Source organism: Dendropsophus ebraccatus, chromosome 7 (assembly GCF_027789765.1).
Source record: "Dendropsophus ebraccatus isolate aDenEbr1 chromosome 7, aDenEbr1.pat, whole genome shotgun sequence".
Classification (NCBI taxonomy): domain Eukaryota; kingdom Metazoa; phylum Chordata; class Amphibia; order Anura; family Hylidae; genus Dendropsophus; species Dendropsophus ebraccatus.
This window is the reverse complement of record NC_091460.1, coordinates 146,230,461-146,251,617: the sequence shown is the minus strand read 5'-3', so window position 1 is coordinate 146,251,617 and position 21,157 is coordinate 146,230,461. Positions and strand designations below refer to the sequence as shown.

At 50.9% G+C, this 21,157-nt stretch overlaps 1 protein-coding gene across 4 annotated transcripts in view; it reads right to left on the bottom strand.

Moving 5' to 3' along the window:
- Positions 1-7,517, bottom strand: part of DCLK2 (doublecortin like kinase 2) — a 71,162-nt gene extending 63,645 nt beyond the window's left edge. For 3 of the 4 annotated variants that reach the window (XM_069978669.1, XM_069978670.1, XM_069978671.1), the window contains exon 1: positions 6,529-7,516. In XM_069978669.1, coding sequence (XP_069834770.1) covers positions 6,529-6,943 — 415 coding nt within the window. In that variant the 5' untranslated portion in view covers positions 6,944-7,516. Of the gene's footprint in view, positions 1-6,528 lie in introns of all 4 variants that reach the window. The other variant, XM_069978672.1, reaches the window with a different exon arrangement.
- Between the last annotated feature and the right edge of the window lie 13,640 nt (positions 7,518-21,157).

The following is a 21,157-nucleotide window of genomic DNA, read 5'->3' as shown; positions in this document are numbered from 1 at the left end:
TTACGGGCCTGAATATAATGGATACAATAACATAAACTGTTAATATTTACAGATATTTCTAGCTGATTCTACCTCTTTATATAAACACTGAATAAACTTCTATTCACCTCCACTATACTGTACCTCAAGGACTGATAAAGCTGGATCCAGTCCTGGGAAATTGGGAGAAGTTTCCCAGGATTGCATCCAGCTTTTCCAGGCACCTGGGGCGGAGCTTCATACAGTTCAACAGCAGCTGGTTGATAAGCCAACGGCCAAGCCGAACGATTTGTTCATCCTTTGCTGCAACCCTTACTGATCACCTTGTTATCCTGTATTCTGAGCATAGAGGACAACATTTGGGCACCTCAGGAGCTCGGGAAACCCTCTCTGACACCTTTGGCCCCCTCTGACACCTTTGGCCCCCTCTGACACCTTTGGCCCTCTCTGACACTATGCTATGTTGCTATGTTATGGAAGCACAGGGTGAAATATGAAAGGTACGATGGGGGACATTCATGAAGACCGGCGCACCCTGGCGGATACACTAAGAGGTGTTTGCCTCTTAGTGACCCCGGCCTGCTCTGCCCCTGCTGTACGGCGGGCCCAGAAACCTACATCAGCTCCTGAGCAGTATATATAGCGTAAATATAGCGCAGGAGGAGGCCACGCCTCCTTTCCACCTTGCTGTTCCCACCAATCAGGTGAGCGGGGGATATGGCAGGCATATCCCAGGGAGAAGGGGCGAATGTGTGCCTTATCCCTGCTGTACACCAGGAGCGCAATTGATAAAATCTCCCTGGCTAAAAGGACACTCCGACATCAGGTAAAAAAACAATAAATAAATAAAACGCTGCAGAGGCGCATAGCATTGCTGACCTAGTTACCTCAGGTCTGAAATTATCAAACTATTTGTTTTGTAGCTCTGTATGTAAGGCGGCCATAGGCTGTAGCCACCGGAAGGTTGGCTCACGACTAGCGGCAGCATCTTGTTAGGGATTCCGCCCCAGGGGCAGATAATCGGCCAGCTGACCGACGTCCACATCACAGAAAGTAAGAGGAAAGGGCTCACATGTACTGCGGAGGGCGAGGACAGTAACTAGAACCCCAGGAGTCGGGGAAAAGCTCGACATCCAATGAAGAACAAGCTCACCGGCTTCTCTGACATTGACAGAAAGAAGCTTTTTATTTGTCTCCTTCCAGTGGGTTGTACTGATGTGCAGGGAATACTAATGACAGGGACACCTTTCATCTGCCGCTCTTACAAATTAGAACAAATGTTTTCAAGTAGAAGGCATGAAAATTCGATGAGCCTTTCCTCTTCCTCTAAACAGATCTAATGAAATGAAAGTAACATCTCCGGCAGAAGCTCTTGTAAGGAGTCTCGTCACTTCAAGCAGAAACAGATTGCTGGCTGCTCAGAACCTCTCTGTGTATTATACAGCTATCCCTCCGTATTATACAGCTATCCCTCCGTATTATACAGCTATCCCTCCGTATTATACAGCTATCCCTCCGTATTATACAGCTATCCCTCCGTATCATACAGCTATCCCTCCGTATCATACAGCTATCCCTCCGTATTATACAGCTATCCCTCCGTATTATACAGCTATCCCTCCGTATTATACAGCTATCCCTCCGTATTATACAGCTATCCCTCCGTATCATACAGCTATCCCTCCGTGAGCGAACGCCTCAGTCTCCGAACAAAGTCCAGGGAGATAACGGTCAGCTGAGCTATTGTATTGTTATTGTATTTTTCAGCTGTCAGTAACTGAGGCGTTTGGACACTAAGGCTCACAGGAGCGGGGATTCCCATCATAATGACAGGGATCCCCGCTCTAAACTGGAGCTCCTGCACAGTTATGTCCCCCTTGTCCAGGCGGCCGGTGCACTCTGCTGCATAGGAGACACGCTGGCCAGCTGGAGAGGGAGGATGTCAGTGCGCAGGAGCTCAGGTCACCCCAATGCACCCCCCAATACACTATACTACCAGCAGTCCAGGAGGAGAAGGGCAGCCCCGGAACTCCTGCATGGTGACGTCCACCCTCTCCAGGCGGCCGGTGCACTCTGCTGCATAGGAGAAACGCTGGCCAGCTGGAGAGGGAGGATGTCAGTGCGCAGGAGCTCAGGTCACCCCAATGCACCCCCCAATACACTATACTACCAGCAGTCCAGGAGGAGAAGGGCAGCCCCGGAACTCCTGCATGGTGACGTCCACCCTCTCCAGGCGGCCGATGCACTCAGCTGCATAGGAGACACGCCAGCCACCTGGGGAGGGAGGACATGACTGTGCAGGGGCTCTGGGGCTGCTCTTCTCCTCCTCCTGGACTGCTGGTAGTATAAAGCGTATTGAAGGGTGTCATTTGGGGGATGCCAGTCTTGTATTGGGGTGACCCGAGCTCCTGCATGATGACATCCTCCCTCCCCAGGCGGCCGACGTGTCCTATGCAGCTGAGTGCACCAGCCACCTGGAGAGGGAGGACATGACTGTGCAGGAGCTCCGGTTTAGAGGGGGATTCCCGTTATTATTCTCCGATCCTTTACGATGCAAACAACGCTTCTCCTATGTGAGGCCACATACACAGGATCCGTGCTCGCTCCATGAATCATGGAGGACACGGACAGGGAATCGCTGTACTGGACGGTTTCCCCACACGCCATGATGTATTAATATGAAGCTGGGAGCGAGGAAATGGTTTGATTATTTGCGCCGCTGCAATGACGCAGCCGCGTGGCTCAGTCACTACAGTGCTAAGGAGATTCAAACAGTTTCCCCGCTGCGGGCATCATATAGACACATCATGTCGTACGGGGAAACACTACAGTACAGGGATTCCCGACCCATGTCATAGAGCGAGCACAAGTCGTGTGAACACGGCCTAAGTATTCCGCCCAATCAGTATCTCTAGCTGGCTGACACTCCCTGCAACATGTATAAATAAAAACTAAACATATATACTACAGGAAGTGGTCTCTGATATCATTGCTATATCTGTCGTTAGCGATGTCCGTGCAGCCCTAAACTGTTATACTATACCTCTCCACGCCCCCGGTCCTCTCCCGCCCTCTGCCCGCTTCTGGGCACCACCTGCTGCAGCTTCTCTGAGCTGGCAGGCCGCTTAGCCAATCACTGCCCGCAGCGGTGCCGGGAAGCAAGCAGAGGGCAGGAAAAGAGCAGGACACGGGCGGGCGATGCACTATCGGCGGGCGATGATTTTAGGTCTGGATGTAAGGAAATGATCAGCCGATAATCGTTCTCTCCACAATATTCATCCAATTATTGCTCCATGTAACAGGGCCCTAAGCTGCAAAAGCGTCTCTCTCCAATTCTCTATTGCTGGGACTGGATGGACACTGAAGCCGCCATCATTACAGGTGATGCCACTGATCCCTGCGGCAGGACGGCCGGTGATCGCCTTATAATCAGGGATGAGATTATCCAAAGTGGACGGTCCCTTTAAACCTCAGTCCATTAAAGCTGGATAGAAGGTATAAGCCCTATTACCAAGTCATTAAAATAAACCCTCAAACGCATAATAAAGAGAGAAGAGGAGACGGACACACAGCAATAAAGTGCGACCCCCCCAGAATCACACAGAGGTAGCAGCATTATATATCCCAATATACCGCAGAGATAAAACCCTCCGTAACACACTATAAACTGCAGACAATGGTGACAGATGAGGCCAGGACCACCTGCCGACAGCCGGATTACAGAGGGGGCCTGGCTGCCTCGCCTCAAGCCGGGAAGCCTGACAGCACCAGCCGCACAACCCCACATCGCTGGTTCCTGAGTGCCAAAACCGCAGCCGTCACCAAGAGGGACAGAACCCAACGAGTGTACCGGATCCGATTAGTGTATAAGACTCCTAAATGGATTTGTTTAATCTGCATCGTCCATGGAGACTCCTGTAATTGCCTGAGAGGCCGGCGGATCCCTCCTGGCGCATAAACAAGCAGAGTATATAGCTGCGGCTTTCCTGCTATCGATTTCCTCATCACATGGTGCGGGGGGGGGGGGGGGGGGGGGGTAGCCTAGTCATAAAAAAATGCAGAAAGCCTGGCGGCTGGGCGACATCTCAGGACGGGCCGGCGGCTGGGCGACGTCTCAGGACGGGCCGGCGGCTGGGCGACGTCTCAGGACGGGCCGGCGGCTGGGCGACGTCTCAGGACGGGCCGGCGGCTGGGCGACGTCTCAGGACGGGCCGGCGGCTGGGCGACGTCTCAGGACGGGCCGGCGGCTGGGCGACGTCTCAGGACGGGCCGGCGGCTGGGCGACGTCTCAGGACGGGCCGGCGGCTGGGCGACGTCTCAGGACGGGCCGGCGGCTGGGCGACGTCTCAGGACGGGCCGGCGGCTGGGCGACGTCTCAGGACGGGCCGGCGGCTGGGCGACGTCTCAGGGCGGGCCGCCATGATACAACTCATACAGCTGCTACATTGTCGGCCATCATGCTACAATGTTTCGGGAATGCCAGGACATTTTCATGGTAGTGATGTAGCTGTATGTACGGGGACTGTGTGGTTAAATTGTTATGTTAAAGGGGTAGTCCACAAAAAATTATTCTCACACATCAACTGGTACCAAAAAGTACTAGAGATTTGTGATTTACTTCTATTAAAAAAAAAACTCCAGTCTTCCAGTACTTATCAGCTGCTGTATGTCCTGCAGGAAGTGGTGTATTCTCTCCAGTCTGACAGAGTGCTCTCTGCTGCCACCTCTGTCCATGTCAGGAACTGTCCGGAGCAGGAGGTTTTCTATGGGGATTTGCTGCTGCTCTGGACAGTTCCTGACATGGACAGAGGGGGCAGCAGAGAGCACTGTGTCAGACTGGAGAGAATACACCACTTCCTGCAGGACATACAGCAGCTGAGAAGTACTGGAAGACTGGAGATTTTTTAATAGAAGTAAATTACAAATCTTTGTCACTTTCTAGTAACAGTTGATGTGAAACAATTTTTTTCTGGTGAACAATCCCTTTAAGTTGGCCATAAAGAGGTTGTCTCACCGGACTGTTTAACACTAAGTGATTATTGTACATACAGTCGCCTGACATGGTGGGATTTGATGGAAAGATTGTACAAGTAACACATGGAAGATCCCCCCCCCCAGCTCTTGTCCTACCAAAAGGGTCTCAGGTAGGGGATCTCCTATGATGTAGCTATGTATTCGCATATGGATGGGGACATATAGGGGACACACAGCGACTTCCCACCAGGTGAACAGTCACCCGCACAGTTTATATTGTATTGATTTCCTTCTGACCTCTCCCTCGCACGCTCCAACGCTGTGCACATATCTATCAATGTGACTATGCCAGGATCACGTGCTCCCATTGAAGTGAATGGGAGCCACACCATCTCTATCAATCCTCCATTCCCCAACTTTATTCATCACCTACAACATATTGGGGTCTATGATGTCTGACCGCCATTCTCCAAGACTTATATCCAGAAGTATTAGCCACAAAAATATACAATCACTAGATTACTGTTACATTGACACGGCTGGTGATACATGATAAGTGATATGACTGATGATACATGATAAGTGATATGGCTATGCCCAGTAAGAATATATAACATTGTAGCATTATCACTATGGAGCTCTGGGAAGAACCTGTCCCCTTACAATGTGGAGCATGCTCATATCTGGGGGCTGCTGGACCACCGGCTCATATACACAGAGGGACAATCCCAGCAGGGTGACCGCTCAGGTCCAGCAATGATGGCAAATGACAGATCTAGTAGCCTCTATATGACCAGCATGGGCAGCTGATGATGTGCAGGGATATGCATCCCCTCCCCCACCCCCTCCCAGGCTGTGTACTACTTCCCTGGCTGTCACTCACTGCTGTCAGGAGCATGCCCCAGAATACTAATGCACCAGAGCCATCTTGCTGAGGTTGCCTGCTGCTGGGCACCCCTGGTGTGTGCATGCTGTTGCTGGGCACCCCTGGTGTGTGCATGCTGCTGCTGGGCACCCCTTGGCCTGGCCCCCCCAGACACCCCCTGGCCTGCCCCCCCCAGGCACCCCCGACCTGGCCCCCCCAGGCACCCCTGGTGTGTGCATGCTGTTGCTGGGCACCCCTTGGCCTGGCCCCCCCAGACACCCCCTGGCCTGCCCCCCCCAAGCACCCCCGACCTGGCCCCCCCAGGCACCCCTGGTGTGTGCATGCTGTTGCTGGGCACCCTTGGCCTGGCCCCCCCAGGCACCCCCTGGCCTGGCCCCCCCAGGAACCCCCTGTCCTGGCCCCCCCAGACACCCCTGGTGTGTGCATGCTGTTGCTGGGCACCCCTGGCCTGGCCCCCCCCCCCCCAGGCACCCTTGGCCTGGCCCCCCCAGGCACCCTTGGCCTGGCCCCCCCAGGCACCCCTGGCCTGGCCCCCCCCCCCCCCGGCACCCCTGGCCTGGCCCCCCCCGGCACCCCTGGCCTGGCCCCCCCCCCCCCAGACACCCCCTGGCCTGGCCCCCCCCCCCCCCAGACACCCCCTGGCCTGGCCCCCCCAGGCACCCTTGGCCTGGCCCCCCCAGGCACCTCACCTTCCTGCAGCTCGTCCAGGCTGCTGATCTTCCTGGAGCCGTCCAGCGTGTAGATGCAGCGCACCCCCTGCGGCAGGCTGACATTGTCGCTCAGGGACCGGGTCAGCTCCATCAGGAGGGCATCCAGGGACCGGAATCGCTCGCTGGACACGGCGTACGGCAGCCCCTTGAAGTAGCGGTCCCCGTTGCGGTAGAATCGCACCTTCTTGGCCTTCCTCTCGGAGCTGAGCGCCTGCAGGGTCCGGGTGCGGTAGAAGCTGCAGTGGGCGCTGTGTGCGGGGCTGGGGATCAGTCCGTTCCCCCGGGATCCCGATGCGGAGCCGCTGCCCGGTGCCCCCCCTCCTCTCCGCGGCTGACGCGGTTTTTTCTTCCTTTCCTCGAAATGCTCGAGCTCGATGCTCCTGGTGCTGGTCATGGCGATCGCTTCCCCTGTGTCCCCTGCAATGCGATGTCAGCGGCCGGAGCGGTGCGGCATCCCGGAGCGGCTGTCAGTGCGGGGAGGCTGTCAGTGCGGAGCGGCTGTCAGTGCGGGGAGGCTGTCAGTGCGGGGAGGCTGTCAGTGCGGAGCGGCTGTCAGTGCGGGGAGGCTGTCAGTGCGGGGCGGCTGTCAGTGCGGGGAGGCTGTCAGTAGCGGCGGCTGTCAGTGCGGGGAGGCTGTCAGTGCGGGGAGGCTGTCAGTAGCGGCGGCTGTCAGTGCTCCATCAGGGCAGACAATGCCTCACGCCCCGCCGCCGCCGCCGCCATTGTCTCCGCTCCCGCACACACCCAGCAGCCGTGATCGGTGGTGACCCGGGGGCCGCTGTCAGCACGGAGCCTCCTCGTATGCAGATGGCGGTCACGGTGGCGGCTGCCGGTGATTGGTCGCTTTTCAGCTGTGGAGGAGAACCCGGCGCTGCCTCGTCTTGTGACGTCACACCAGCTCCTTCTCCGGGATGCGGCGCCGCTGCTGCTGCAATACGGGACCAGAGGTCGGGATCCTACTGCTGCTGCTGACGTCACTGCGGCTGCGCTATGACGTGACCGCTCCGATCCTCATCAGGTCATTCACACCGACCAGCAGAGAGGGACACGTGTGGGACAGTGCAAGAAAATTCAGGGATCCATCACACATGGAGGATCTGCTGCAGATAAATGCATCACACATCCAGGATCTGCTGCAGATAAATGCATCACACATGGAGCATCTGCTGCAGATAAATGCATCACACATGGAGGATCTGCTGCAGATAAATGCATCACACATCCAGGATCTGCTGCAGATAAATGCATCACACATGGAGGATCTGCTGCAGATAAATGCATCACACATCCAGGATCTGCTGCAGATAAATGCATCACACATGGAGGATCTGCTGCAGATAAATGCATCACACATGGAGGATCTGCTGCAGATAAATGCATCACACATATAGGATATGCTGCAGATAAATGCATCACACATCCAGGATCTGCTGCAGATAAATGCATCACACATCCAGGATCTGCTGCAGATAAATGCATCACACATGGAGGATCTGCTGCAGATAAATGCATCACACATGGAGGATCTGCTGCAGATAAATGCATCACACATCCAGGATCTGCTGCAGATAAATGCATCCATACATAGAGGATCTGCTGCAGATTGATGCATCCATACATAGAGGATCTGCTGCAGATTGATGCATCCATACATAGAGGATCTGCTGCAGATTGATGCATCCATACATAGAGGATCTGCTGCAGATTGATGCATTTAGTTATGCTGCGATTACACGGAGAGATAATCGTTTGAATTTTCACAATAACAATCGCATTTGATCGATAATCGGTTCGTGTAAACGCAGCGAACAATCAAGCGACAAGTGATAAATCGTTCATTATGATCTTTCAACATGTTCTCAAATCATCGTTGTTCGTTCACTGAAAATTTGCTGATCGCTTCGTCTAAACGCTCTTTCACCGATTCACCCTGTGTGTAAGATGGGCTTAAAACGATCACAATAATAATTTTTGTCAAACGATTTATTGTTCCGTCCAAACGCTGATTGTTATAAAAAAAACACCGTTACTTCAAAATCGTTAATCAATCGATTGGGCAAATTATCGCTCAGTGTTAAAGGACCATTGCATTGATATCTGCAAATCTGCAGCTGATCCTGGATGTGTGATTGCATCAATCTGCAGCTGATCCTGGATGTGTGATTGCATCAATCTGCAGCAGATCCTCTATGTGTGATGCATCAATCTGCAGCAGATCCTCTATGTGTGATGCATCAATCTGCAGCAGATCCTCTATGTGTGATTGCATCAATCTGCAGCAGATCCTGTATATGTGTGATTGCATCAATCTGCAGCAGATCCTGTATATGTGTGATTGCATCAATCTGCAGCAGATCCTGTATATATGTGATGCATCAATCTGCAGCAGATCCTCTATGTGTGATGCATCAATCTGCAGCAGATCCTGTATATATGTCATTGCATCAATCTGCAGCAGATCCTGTATACGTGTGATTGCATCAATCTGCAGCAGATCCTGTATACGTGTGATTGCATCAATCTGCAGCAGATCCTCTATGTGTGATGCATCAATCTGCAGCAGATCCTGGATGTGTGATTGCATCAATCTGCAGCAGATCCTGTATATATGTCATTGCAGATCCTGTATATATGTCATTGCATCAATCTGCAGCAGATCCTGTATACGTGTGATTGCATCAATCTGCAGCAGATCCTGTATATGTGTGATTGCATCAATCTGCAGCAGATCCTGTATATGTGTGATTGCATCAATCTGCAGCAGATCCTGTATATGTGTGATTGCATCAATCTGCAGCAGATCCTGTATATGTGTGATTGCATCAATCTGCAGCAGATCCTGTATATGTGTGATTGCATCAATCTGCAGCAGATCCTGTATATGTGTGATTGCATCAATCTGCAGCAGATCCTGTATATATGTGATGCATCAATCTGCAGCAGATCCTGGATGTGTTATTGCATCAATCTGCAGCAGATCCTGGATGTGTTATTGCATCAATAGATCCCAGTCAGTAATTACGGACCCACAGCTGCGGACAGGATTACTACGTGTTTCGGTAAGGCTGGGCTCATGCTGCATTTTGTGACGTCCGTTTAATGTATCTGTTTATAAATGGTTAATTTTAACATGCAGAAAAAAAAGTGGTCAACCATGTTTTTGTGTAAAAAGGAAAAATCAGTTTTGAGCCTTTTTTTTTTTTTTTTTTTTATAATGGAAGTCAATGGAAAAACATCCAGGCGAGTTGCAGACAATTGCTTCCTTTTTTCCCCCATATAACAGATACATTAAAGGGGTACTCCAGCGGGGGGGCATTTTTTCCTGGAACCGGGGAGGAGGTGGCTGAGGGAAATGACGTCCACTTACCTGCGGCGGGTCCCGCATTGTGGCGCTCCGGTCCCCGGCCTGCTGGTGTCTGACGCGGGCCCCAGACGATACGTCTCAGGTCCGCTCAGCCAGTCAGTGATGGAGGCGGGATCTGAGCAGACTTGAAACAGATCCCGCCTCTGTCACTGACTGGCTGAGCGGACCTGAGATGTCACGTCCGGGCCCGTGTCAGACACCAGGAAGCGTCCGGGGACCGGAGCGCCGCGATGTGGGACCTGCCGCTGGAACCGGGGAGGTGAGTGGACGTAGTTTCCCTCAGCCACCTCCTCCCCGGTCCCAGTGAAAAAGTGCCCCCCCCGCTGGAGTACCCCTTTAAACGGACTGTAAAAACGCAGCGTGAACCTGGCCTTACTCTCCATATTTGCAGGGAAGGTGACACGGACGCACTATTTTTTTTTGCGACACAGATCATGTCTCCAAAACTGCCTTAAAATCCTAGAAAAACACCAAAAATAACACCAGGGGCCGGATGTTAGCGGGAAGTTTACGATCGGCCTTACTTACACAGCGTTTTTTTGGGGTGGCGTTTTTCTCTTCTGACAGTTTTTCCATAATGCCGCATGCATTGGGATTTTTTCGGGTGTTTTTGTCACCTTCTGTTGTCCAGCCGCTAGGTCACGTGAAGGCAGAGGGGAAAAAAAAGTTCAGCGCACAAACCACAAAAAAGATCATTCACACAAAACACCAGAAAAATGCATGAAAAAGCCCATCAGCAGTTTTTCTGGCGTGTTTGGAAACAGTCAGGCAAAAAGGACATTTGGGAGAGCGCCCTACAACGTGTGTTAGAACCAACACAGAGAAAAACTACAGTGGAAAAACAGCGGCTGTTTTAGTCTTTTTGGCCCAACAGGTGAATTTAGCCGCAGCTATACATACAAAATCACAGTGATAGCGGATAGCGGAGAGAGGATAGCACACGGTACGCCCAGATCACTAAGCACCAGCCGCAGCTATACATGTAAAATCACAGTGCTAGAGTAGAGATCATAGAGGATAGAGGATAGATGATAGAGGATAGATGATAGAGGATAGATGATAGAGGATAGATGATAGAGGATAGCGGAGAGAGGATAGCGGAGAGAGGATAGCGGAGAGAGGATAGCGGAGAGAGGATAGCGGAGAGAGGATAGCGGAGAGAGGATAGCGGAGAGAGGATAGCGGAGAGAGGATAGCGGAGAGAGGATAGCGGAGAGAGGATAGCGGAGAGAGGATAGCGGAGAGAGGATAGCACACGGTACGCCCAGATCACTAGTATATTAGGCGCTTACATTTGCCGGCATTGCACATACAGCGCACACGATCTCCGGGTAGGTGTTGGCCGTCGTGCGGCTTATTGTCAGCCCTTGGGCCGGATTGATCTCCTGTGATTCCTGGTGAAGCCCGGGTCTCAGCTCTTCTCTCTGCCTCCTTCAGCGCTATCTGAGCCATTGGAAAAAGCCGGGTGCAGGAAATAGGTTAGAGTCATTTTGGCCTAAGATGGTGGAATGGTGATGCATGGCAGCTGATCCGGCTGTAGACAGAACGCCAAACAACATCCAAGATAGACTTCTGGCTGCAGCCACTTGGGTGTTCCTGAGCTCGTGAAGTGCAGCAAGCTGTAATCCCTCTTCACTCCCCCATATCCGACCCTGCTGGGATTCAGCTTCCAGGTGTCCATCAGCCAGGAGGGGGGAGGGGAGGAAGCACCAGCTGCAGCTATTCAAGAAAAGCCTCTTTGACTCTTCGTACCAGAGAATAGGCGCATTTCTCTACACCCTGGAAGCACAGACAGATATATGAGAGGTACAAAGTGTCTCCTTGTCCTAAAGTGTCTGCAGTTTAAGGGCACAAACACACACAGCAGATTTGATGCGTATATGCCGTGTGTGTTTGTACCCTAAAACATGAATTGCAGCTGACAGATTCCCCTTAAAGGGATAGTCTACCCATCAGCCTTTATTAATATATTGCTGCCGGTGCATATAAAACAATAAACACGTTATTCTTACCCGTCCACACTCCCCCGGTGTCCCCCGCCGCCGCCTGCAGAGCCTCCATTTCCGAGACAAACTCGTCTCAGCAGTGACAGCCGCTAAGCCTATCACTGACTGAAGCGGACAGCCCCGCGGGCAGCGATTGGGTGAGAGGGCAGCCACTCCTGAGACAAAATGGAGGCTCTGCAGAAAGCAGGGGGGACCACAGCGACAGCGGGGGAGGGTTGGCAGGTAAGGATAACATGTTTATTGTCTTATATGCACCAGCAGCAATATATTACGGGTGCCTTCATACGTACCGTATCCGCAACGGATTTCAGCGGAAATTCACTGCGGATCCAGAGCCATTCAACCCTATGAGAGCACAAACTTGCAGTGGGATTGACATCCCGCTGTATGTGCGTTAACCCCCCGCCGCCGAGAACATACATTACCTGCTCGTCGCCGCAGCTGCATGTGAGACTCCCGACTCCCATCGCTCCTGCTCTGCCATGCACTGATTGGCTGAGCTGGACCGGAGCTGGGAGACTCACATGCAGCCGTGTCGCCGAGCAGGTAATGTATGTTCTCGGCGGCGGGGGGTTAACGCACATACAGCGGAATATCAATCCCGCTGTGAGTATGTGCTAGCATAGGGATGAATGGCACTGGATCTGCAGTGGATTTCGCTGCAAATCCACATCGTGAAATCTGCTGCGGATCCCGTAGGTGTGAAAGCATCCTTAAAAAAAACAAACTTAGCAAAAAAAAAAAAGTCAGCACACAGTCTGACACAGTGCTCTCTGCTGCCACCTCTGTCCATGTCAGGAACTGTCCAGAGCAGCAGAGGTTTTCTATGGGGATTTGCTGCTGCTCTGGACAGTTCCTGACATGGACAGAGGTGGCAGCAGAGAGCACTGTGTCAGACTGGAGAGAATACACCACTTCCTGCAGGACATACAGCAGCTGATAAGTACTGGAAGACTGGAGGTTTTTAAATAGAAGTACATTACAAATCTATATGTCTTTCTGAAACCAGTTGATTTGAAAGAAAATGATGTCATGTTTCTTATTTTTATAGATGTTCTTTCTACTTCACTTTTATTTCTGGTGTCGTCTATTGCTGGCTCAGTCCCAGTGCATTTTCTACCACAACCTTTACTGTAATGGTCAGTGCAGCAGCAGTTTGACATCCTGATCAGATGGTATCGGCCCAGCATGGCGCCTGCAGCATTGGGCTCCCATTGTATTTTCTCTCTGGGGTCAGGAACAGAATTAAGAAATGTAAAGTGCTCTGGCAGTTTTCCCCCAATGTAAAGTGCTCTGGCAGTTTTCCCCCAATGTAAAGTGCTCTGGCAGTTTTCCCCCAATGTAAAGTGCTCTGGCAGTTTTCCCCCAATGTAAAGTGCTCTGGCAGTTTTCCCCCAATGTAAAGTACTCTGGCAGTTTTCCCCCAATGTAAAGTACTCTGGCAGTTTTCCCCCCAAAAAGCCGTGAGTGTTTCAGGCCTTCGGTCGGTGTATTTCTCTGCAGTAGTTTCACCTTGGTAGAACTTTATGTCTCTTTTAAGGTGTGAATATTTTTTTCCAGTTTTTGTTATAATCTGGAATAGACGTGTGCACACGAATAATAAGGATTGTAAATTCTGTTCTATAATTGGTGAGATTGGTATGAATGCATTGAGCGTGTATTATAACACGGCCTCATACAGTAGTTGTATTACAGCTTGGTTGTGTCATGGTGCAGTCAGTGGCAGCACATAGAGGCCACCTGGCTCCGTATTCTGTGCTGTACAGCTTCCCCGCACGGCCATTCCGGCTCTCCCACATGCTTCTCACCTAATAACTCTATAAGTGGTGGCTCTGTATTTGGTGCTGTACAGCTTCCCCGTACGGCCATTCCGGCTCTCCCACATGCTTCCCACCTAATAACTCTACAAGTGGTGGCTCCATATTTGGTGCTGTACAGCTTCCCCGCACGGCCATTCCGGCTCTCCCACATGCTTCTCACCTAATAACTCTATAAGTGGTGGTTACATTCAGGACGCTGGCTGATTGCTGCCACCACAACCCATATATTACTGATGTAAAAATAATATTTACTAATATATTGCTACATTTCAGGTTTCAGTGAAACATTGCTGCTCCTTCTCGCTATGTGTCAGTATGCGGAGGTGTCATACATAATCTGCTGATGAATATTCAGGAGGGTGTGAGAGAACGGCAGAGAAATAATATTTATTCATCATGAATAATGTTCCATGGACCATTGCAATCTTCATGCCACATAAAGGATTCAGCAGGTGAGTCATGGACTGGGCTGGTGGAATTACTTGTCACCACATACAGTATATGAGTATGGAGCGCAATGGGACAGAAAGGGCTGTGGGCCAGATGTATCAGTCTGACAACAATGTGCATGATTTATGTCTCCAACAGGCAGCGTCCAATCACAGCTCATCTGGAGGAAAACACATTGAGCTGTGATTGGTTGCTCTTAGTCTGGGGCACATCTGGGCAATAGTAGTATGTTTAAAAAAAAAGCACCTTTTTTTTATTTAAAAGTGCACCAGATTTTTTACAAATATTTGCAGTAAAATTGCCCCATTTTACTCAAATCTAAGTGAGATCTCACCGAGGAGCCACTGTGCTCCAATCCCATCTCACAGAATCGATGTAAAAATGTCATGCTACCACAACAGTACATGACGCCATTGTTCTTCTTACAGCAGTCCGCATATGCTGGAGGGATCTGAGGGGCTCTTACACCCACGTCAGCATCTCCGCTGCTGCTATCATTTACATTAGGTTTTTGCAACCGTCCGATATTACACTGTAGTTAAAAAAAAATTAAAGGCCATGTCTTCAGAGCATGCAGCTTTTTTTAAACTATTGGACAGGTATGCAAACCACAATATATTAAAGGGGTATTCCACTCAGACATAACTTCTGATATGTTGCTGCCCAAGGTGAGACTAACAATTCCCTCCATACTTGTTATTATCTATTCAGTCTCCTTCCCCCAGTCTTCAGCTGCTGCTTTCTGCTGATGACACAAAAATCTGTGTGTGAGCTTTTCTCTCTGTCTCCCCCTCCCTTCTCAGACGGCTGATGTAAACAAGTCCCTGGCAGGCTTTATCTGCAACATTGTAGCGTCTTTGTAATGCTGGGAGGGTTACAAGTTGTCAAGTTGCTGATGGACTGTGGTTAACCCTCCCAGCATTACAAAGAAGCTACAATGTTGCAGATACAGCCTGCCAGGAACTTGTTTACATCATCTGTCAAAGAACGGAGGGGGAGGAGGGGGAGACAGAGAGAAAAGCTCACACATAGATATTTGTGTCTTTAACAAAAAGCTGCAGCTGAGAACTGGGGCAAGGAGACTGAATAAATAGCAAGAAGTATGGAAGGAATTGTTAGTCTCACCATGGGCAGCAACATATCAGAAGTTATGTCTGAGTGAAGTACCCCTTTAATATATTTAATATATATTTTAATCCCCCCTTTAATATAAAATACTGCCTGCTCTGAAGACATGGCTTTTATTTTTTAACTACAATGTAATATCTGACGGTGTAAATGATAGCAGCAGCGGAGATGCTGACGTGGGTGTAAGAAGAATAATGGCGTCATGTACTGCGGGATTCTCAGGCTGGTGAGGTGTGAAGGACGGACGTATATTTCAGCCACAATATAATATAGAATATAGAACAGCACTTTTTTGACTTTTTTTCCTTATTAAATGAGCCGCTCGGCATCCTGACCTATAATATTGTCTAATCGCTGTTTTTCCTCAACTTTCACCAACTTGATTTTGTACTTTCTCTATTTTTGTTGGTTCCTCGCTGTTGCGTTATACAAAGCCTGCCCTTTTCATTCCGTGTTTCTTCTCCCCGCGGCTGCTTCATTCATCGCCATGGTTACTAACCGGGGAGATAAAGGAGCACTTGGCTCATAATGGCAGAATCCCGGTACTACACCACTCACTTACTCACATACTAGGTAGGAGCAGAATGCAAAGGAAGCCGGTATAAATAGCCAGAAACAAAGACCATTTCTTCTATAAATGTAACTATAATAATGTGTGTCTTGTGTAGGCCGCCCTCTTCCGGGGTGTGATGTGATGAAACATAAAATACTGCCTGGAAAAAAGAAAATCTTTGTCTGTGCCAGTGCTTTTCAAACTGTGCGCGCCCTCTAGTTGTTGGTGAGGTGCCCCCTAGTTGTTGGTGAGGTGCCCTCTAGTTGTTGGCAAAGCGCCCCCTAGTTGTTGGTTGGGTGCCCTCTAGTTGTTGGTGAGGTGCCCTTCTAGTTGTTGGTGAGGTGCCCGCTAGTTGTTGGTGAGGTGCCCTCTAGTTGTTGGCAAAGCGCCCCCTATTTGTTGGTGAAATGCCCTCTAGTTGTTGGCAAGGCGCCCCTTAGTTGTTGTTGAGGCGCCCTCTTAGTTGTTGGTAAGGTGCCCCCTAGTTGTTGATGAAATGCCCTCTAGTTGTTGGCAAGGCGCCCCTTAGTTGTTGTTGTTGAGGCGCCCTCTTAGTTGTTGGTAAGGTGCCCCCTAGTTGTCGGCAAGGTGCCTTCTAGTTGTCGGTGAAGCGCCCCCTAATTGTCGGTGAGGCGCCCCTAGTTGTTGGCGAGGTGCCTCCTAGTTGTTGGCAAGGTGCCTCCTAGTTGTTGGCGAGGCGCCCCCTAGTTGTTGGCGAGGCGCGCCCTAGTTGTTGGCGAGGTGCCCCCCTAGTTGTTGGCGAGGTGTCTCCTAGTTGTTGGTGAGGCGCCCCCTAGTTGTTGGCGAGGCGCCCCCTAGTTGTTGGCGAGGCGCCCCTTAGTTGTTGGCGAGGCGCCCCCTAGTTGTTGGCGAGGTGCCCCCTAGTTGTTGGCGAGGTGCCCCCTAGTTGTTGGCGAGGTGCCCCCTAGTTGTTGGCGAGGTGCCTCCTAGTTGTTGGCGAGGTACCCCCTAGTTGTTGGCGAGGTGCCTCCTAGTTGTTGGCGAGGTGCCTCCTAGTTGTTGGCGAGGCGCCCCCTAGTTGTTGGCGAGGCGCCCCCTAGTTGTTGGCGAGGCGCCCCTTAGTTGTTGGCGAGGCGCCCCCTAGTTGTTGGCGAGGCACCCCCTAGTTGTTGGCGAGGCGCCCCCTAGTTGTTGGCGAGGTGCCTCCTAGTTGTTGGCGAGGTGCCTCCTAGTTGTTGGCGAGGCGCCCCCTAGTTGTTGGCGAGGCGCCCCCTAGTTGTTGGCGAGGCGCCCCCTAGTGGTTGGCGAGGCGCCCCCTAGTTGTTGGCGAGGCGCCCCTTAGTTGTTGGCGAGGCGCCCCCTAGTTGTTGGCGAGGCGCCCCCTAGTTGTTGGCGAGGTGCCTCCTAGTTGTTGGCGAGGTGCCTCCTAGTTGTTGGCGAGGCGCCCCCTAGTTGTTGGCGAGGCGCCCCCTAGTTGTTGGCGAGGCGCCCCTTAGTTGTTGGCGAGGCGCCCCCTAGTTGTTGGCGAGGCGCCCCCTAGTTGTTGGCGAGGTGTCTCCTAGTTGTTGGCGAGGTGCCCCCTAGTTGTTGGTGAGGCGCCCCCTAGTTGTTGGCGAGGCGCCCCCTAGTGGTTGGCGAGGCGCCCCCTAGTTGTTGGCGAGGCGCCCCCTAGTTGTTGGCGAGGCGCCCCCTAGTTGTTGGCGAGGCGCCCCCTAGTTGTTGGCGAGGTGCCCCCTAGTTGTTGGCGAGGTGCCCCCTAGTTGTTGGCGAGGCGCCCCCTAGTTGTTGGCGAGGCGCCCCCTAGTGGTTGGCGAGGCGCCCCCTAGTTGTTGGCGAGGCGCCCCCTAGTTGTTGGCGAGGCGCCCCCTAGTTGTTGGCGAGGCGCCCCCTAGTTGTTGGCGAGGCGCCCCCTAGTTGTTGGCGAGGTGCCCCCTAGTTGTTGGCGAGGAGTCTCCTAGTTGTTGGCGAGGTGCCCCCTAGTTGTTGGCGAGGTGCCCCCTAGTTGTTGGCGAGGTGCCCCCTAGTTGTTGGCGAGGCGCCCCCTAGTTGTTGGCGAGGCGCCTCCTAGTTGTTGGCGAGGTGCCCCCTAGTTGTTGGCGAGGTGCCCCCTAGTTGTTGGCGAGGCTCAGCTGGGGAGATAGTTTTCACAAAATTGATGAACACCTACAACCCCCCAAAAGAAATATGAAATAAGAATGATATTAAATTAATAAATAATCTTTATTGTGCATCTTGAAACATGATTAAAAACATTCCTGAAAACAAAAACATAAAAGTGGGGTCCCTTCCATTCCCGCATCATGATAACGGTTACATCATGTTAGCAACAGAAACTTCATTAAAATACGGTGAAATAATAAGATATGGTGGATGAGCAACAATGAATTCATCTTGGTAGATTCCATTCTCCTTGATCCATATTCCTTATTATATTCCCATTCGCTCTATGGCACAACTCATAAGAAAGACTATAGAGAAGATTCTGTGACGTCTCAGTAATCCTCTTCCCAGCAGTGTCTGTTGCCTCCTCGCTGCCTTGTGTTTCCTCTCTTATTATTTTTTTTCAGTACATTGTATTTAAATGCCATAACTTACATTTCCAGCTCATTTCATTGAAGCCGTATATTCCACCCACTGTGTTTATTCTTTGCAGACCTTTAAAATGTCATATGCAATGAGTCATTCCCGGCTTTCTTATTCTTACCGAAATGTTCAGCAGAAAGACTAATCTCTGTAGATGGATCCGTGGAGCTTTATTATTCTGGTTACAATCACCAATAATTGTGTAGGTCCCTGGTTACTCCTTACCCCCAGACTGACCCATAGCTGCACGATTATTAGTCAGTTGCAGACGGTTTCCGTTTCTGTCCTATATTTTTTTATGGATTAGGAATTATGGCAATTAGTGAGTACACCGTGATTACTCTGGGTGCCGCGTGCCGATTACCGGAGACGCCTTCTCCTGAATATCCACAATGCAAACAAATATTCTGACACGTAGACTCGTTTACAAACAATTCTTAAAGAGGACCTGTCACCCCCCGTGCCGGGGTGACAGGCTCCCGACCCCCAGTTAGATCCCCTTATACAAACCTCATCCCGCCGAGTCCCGCTGCTGGAGCCGGTCCCAGGCAGGGATATCACGGTCAGAAGCCGGTGCACGCGCTCTGGAGAGAGGTCCGGCGTCCATAGAGAATGAATGGAGCCGGACTCATCTCTGCAGCGTGCACGGCTCCATTCATTCTCTAAGGACGCCGGACCTCTCTCCAGAGTGCGTGCACCGGCTTCTGACCGGGATATCTCTGTCCCGGGACCGGCTCCGGCAGTGAGACTCGGCGGGATGAGGTACATATAAAGCGATCTAACTGGGGGTCGGGAGCCTGTCACACCGGTACGGGGAAATGCGGGGGGCTGCCTGGGTGATCACTAGATCGTACGGGCAGCCCATAGCATAGAGCAGCACTGTGCTGCCGCTGCTCCTGTTCCAAGGAGCGACGGCAGCAGATCGTTGCTGTATGAGTCATCTGCAACGATCATGTCAGCTGGTCATTGCCTTCTATTGCACGGAACGATTATCAATTAACAATTCGAGGAAATGTCCTAAGGATGTGGTATATACTGTGTAGATGTGAGGTGAAGAATCAGAGTCCCTTTATCATAAATAAGCTTGGTTTTACTTGCCAGTATAGGTTTCTCTTGAGAAAGCACTTGATAATACTTTTGGACGAACACTGGATAATACAGCAACCAGAGGAGAGGAGGATGTCATGAGAGTCTCAACCCAAGTAGTACTGTGCTTTGCCAGGAGGTTGGGGGATGAGGTAGAAGAATACTTAGTCGAAGAAGAGAATACCTTGTGCCCGTGTATTGACCTTTGGGACTACACACCACCTAATGCCCTGTCAGTGTCGAGTTACCCGTCCTATGAGGGTGACACAAGGCCCCAGACCTTGTTACCTGGGATGAGCGGAATGCTGAGGGTTCCCTGCTGACAACCGCGCTGCAAGCTAGAGTTCCTGGGCCTTGGCAACTTTGCTCTATGTGGATCAGTTCCTAGCTTACTACTGACTGTGGATACTGTCCTGCTCTGTAACTCTCCTAGTCCACGGCATGGGTGGAGGTTGTCTCTGACTTATCCTCTGACTTATCCTCTACTGTAAGAGTTTAACACTGCATAAGTGTTGTGTAGCGTTACTGAGAAGAAAACTGCTAGCTGTGTCTTGTCTTGCTTCCTACCCATCGGGGGACCTGGCAGAGGGCCAAGGCCCAGAGAGGACTAATGTAGAGAGCTGTCTAGCTTGTGTCCTTCCTCTACAATGTCCAGCTGAAAAGACATACACACTTCCTGTACCCATGTGACTTCCTTCCTCAGTGTATCTAAAGTGCGCTGTGAGTGGGTGAAGAGAGCAGTAGAAGAAGTAAAGAGAGAGATCATAGGACAAAAAAAGAAAATATTCCCATAGGTTCACAGATCCATGTGACACACAAATAAACAATAACCCTTCACACACTTCAGCCATGCAGCATCTAAATACATATACCAAATACAGTGACATCTAGTGGCGAAACTTTATCACTACTTTCATCACCACTGACTAACAATAATTACAGGCTTTTACAAAAGGTGTAACCTATAGCAACACCTGTTGTGGGACACCACTTATACTTTTTTTTGTTTTTGGTGGTAATAGAGTACCTATAGCCTAAAATATTTTATATTGCAGCATACTATTAGGGAAGGAAAATGATATGTGCTTCCAATGTTCTTAGCTTACAGTGGATTGCCAGGGCTAGGTACAGTTTTATCAGTGCTATGCTGGGCTGCATGATATTGGGGGCATGGCCTCCCCTGCACTGTATTTACTACAATACAACCTCTGCAGGTGTAAATTGCAGTGACAATCTACATCAGCTTGCAGCTGGCATAGATTTTTAGAGCTGCCACCCAGGCAGGTTCAGAGCTGCTGGATTTACTTAGAGGCGTGCTCTTCTTAATAAATCCTGCAAGGGGTGGAAGCTAAAAGGGAACCAAACGCCTAAAAAAAAGAAAGTTATGACACTATCAATCAACTGTAATACATCTCATAACAAACTCTGCAAACGTATCTGTATAGCCTGGCTGCCTACTAGGTATACAGAGAAAACCCACTTATATGGATTTCCGAAATAGTGTAGTGTAATGCTCTATACACACCTGATTCGTGTCGACCCCCGTCCGCCATCTTGTGACAATGATGTCATCTTCGGGCGGGCAACCGAACCGCTCCAACCGTCCCTCGTGCCGGCCCCCCTCTGTCGCGTCATCAGCTGCTCAGCCGTGACTTGC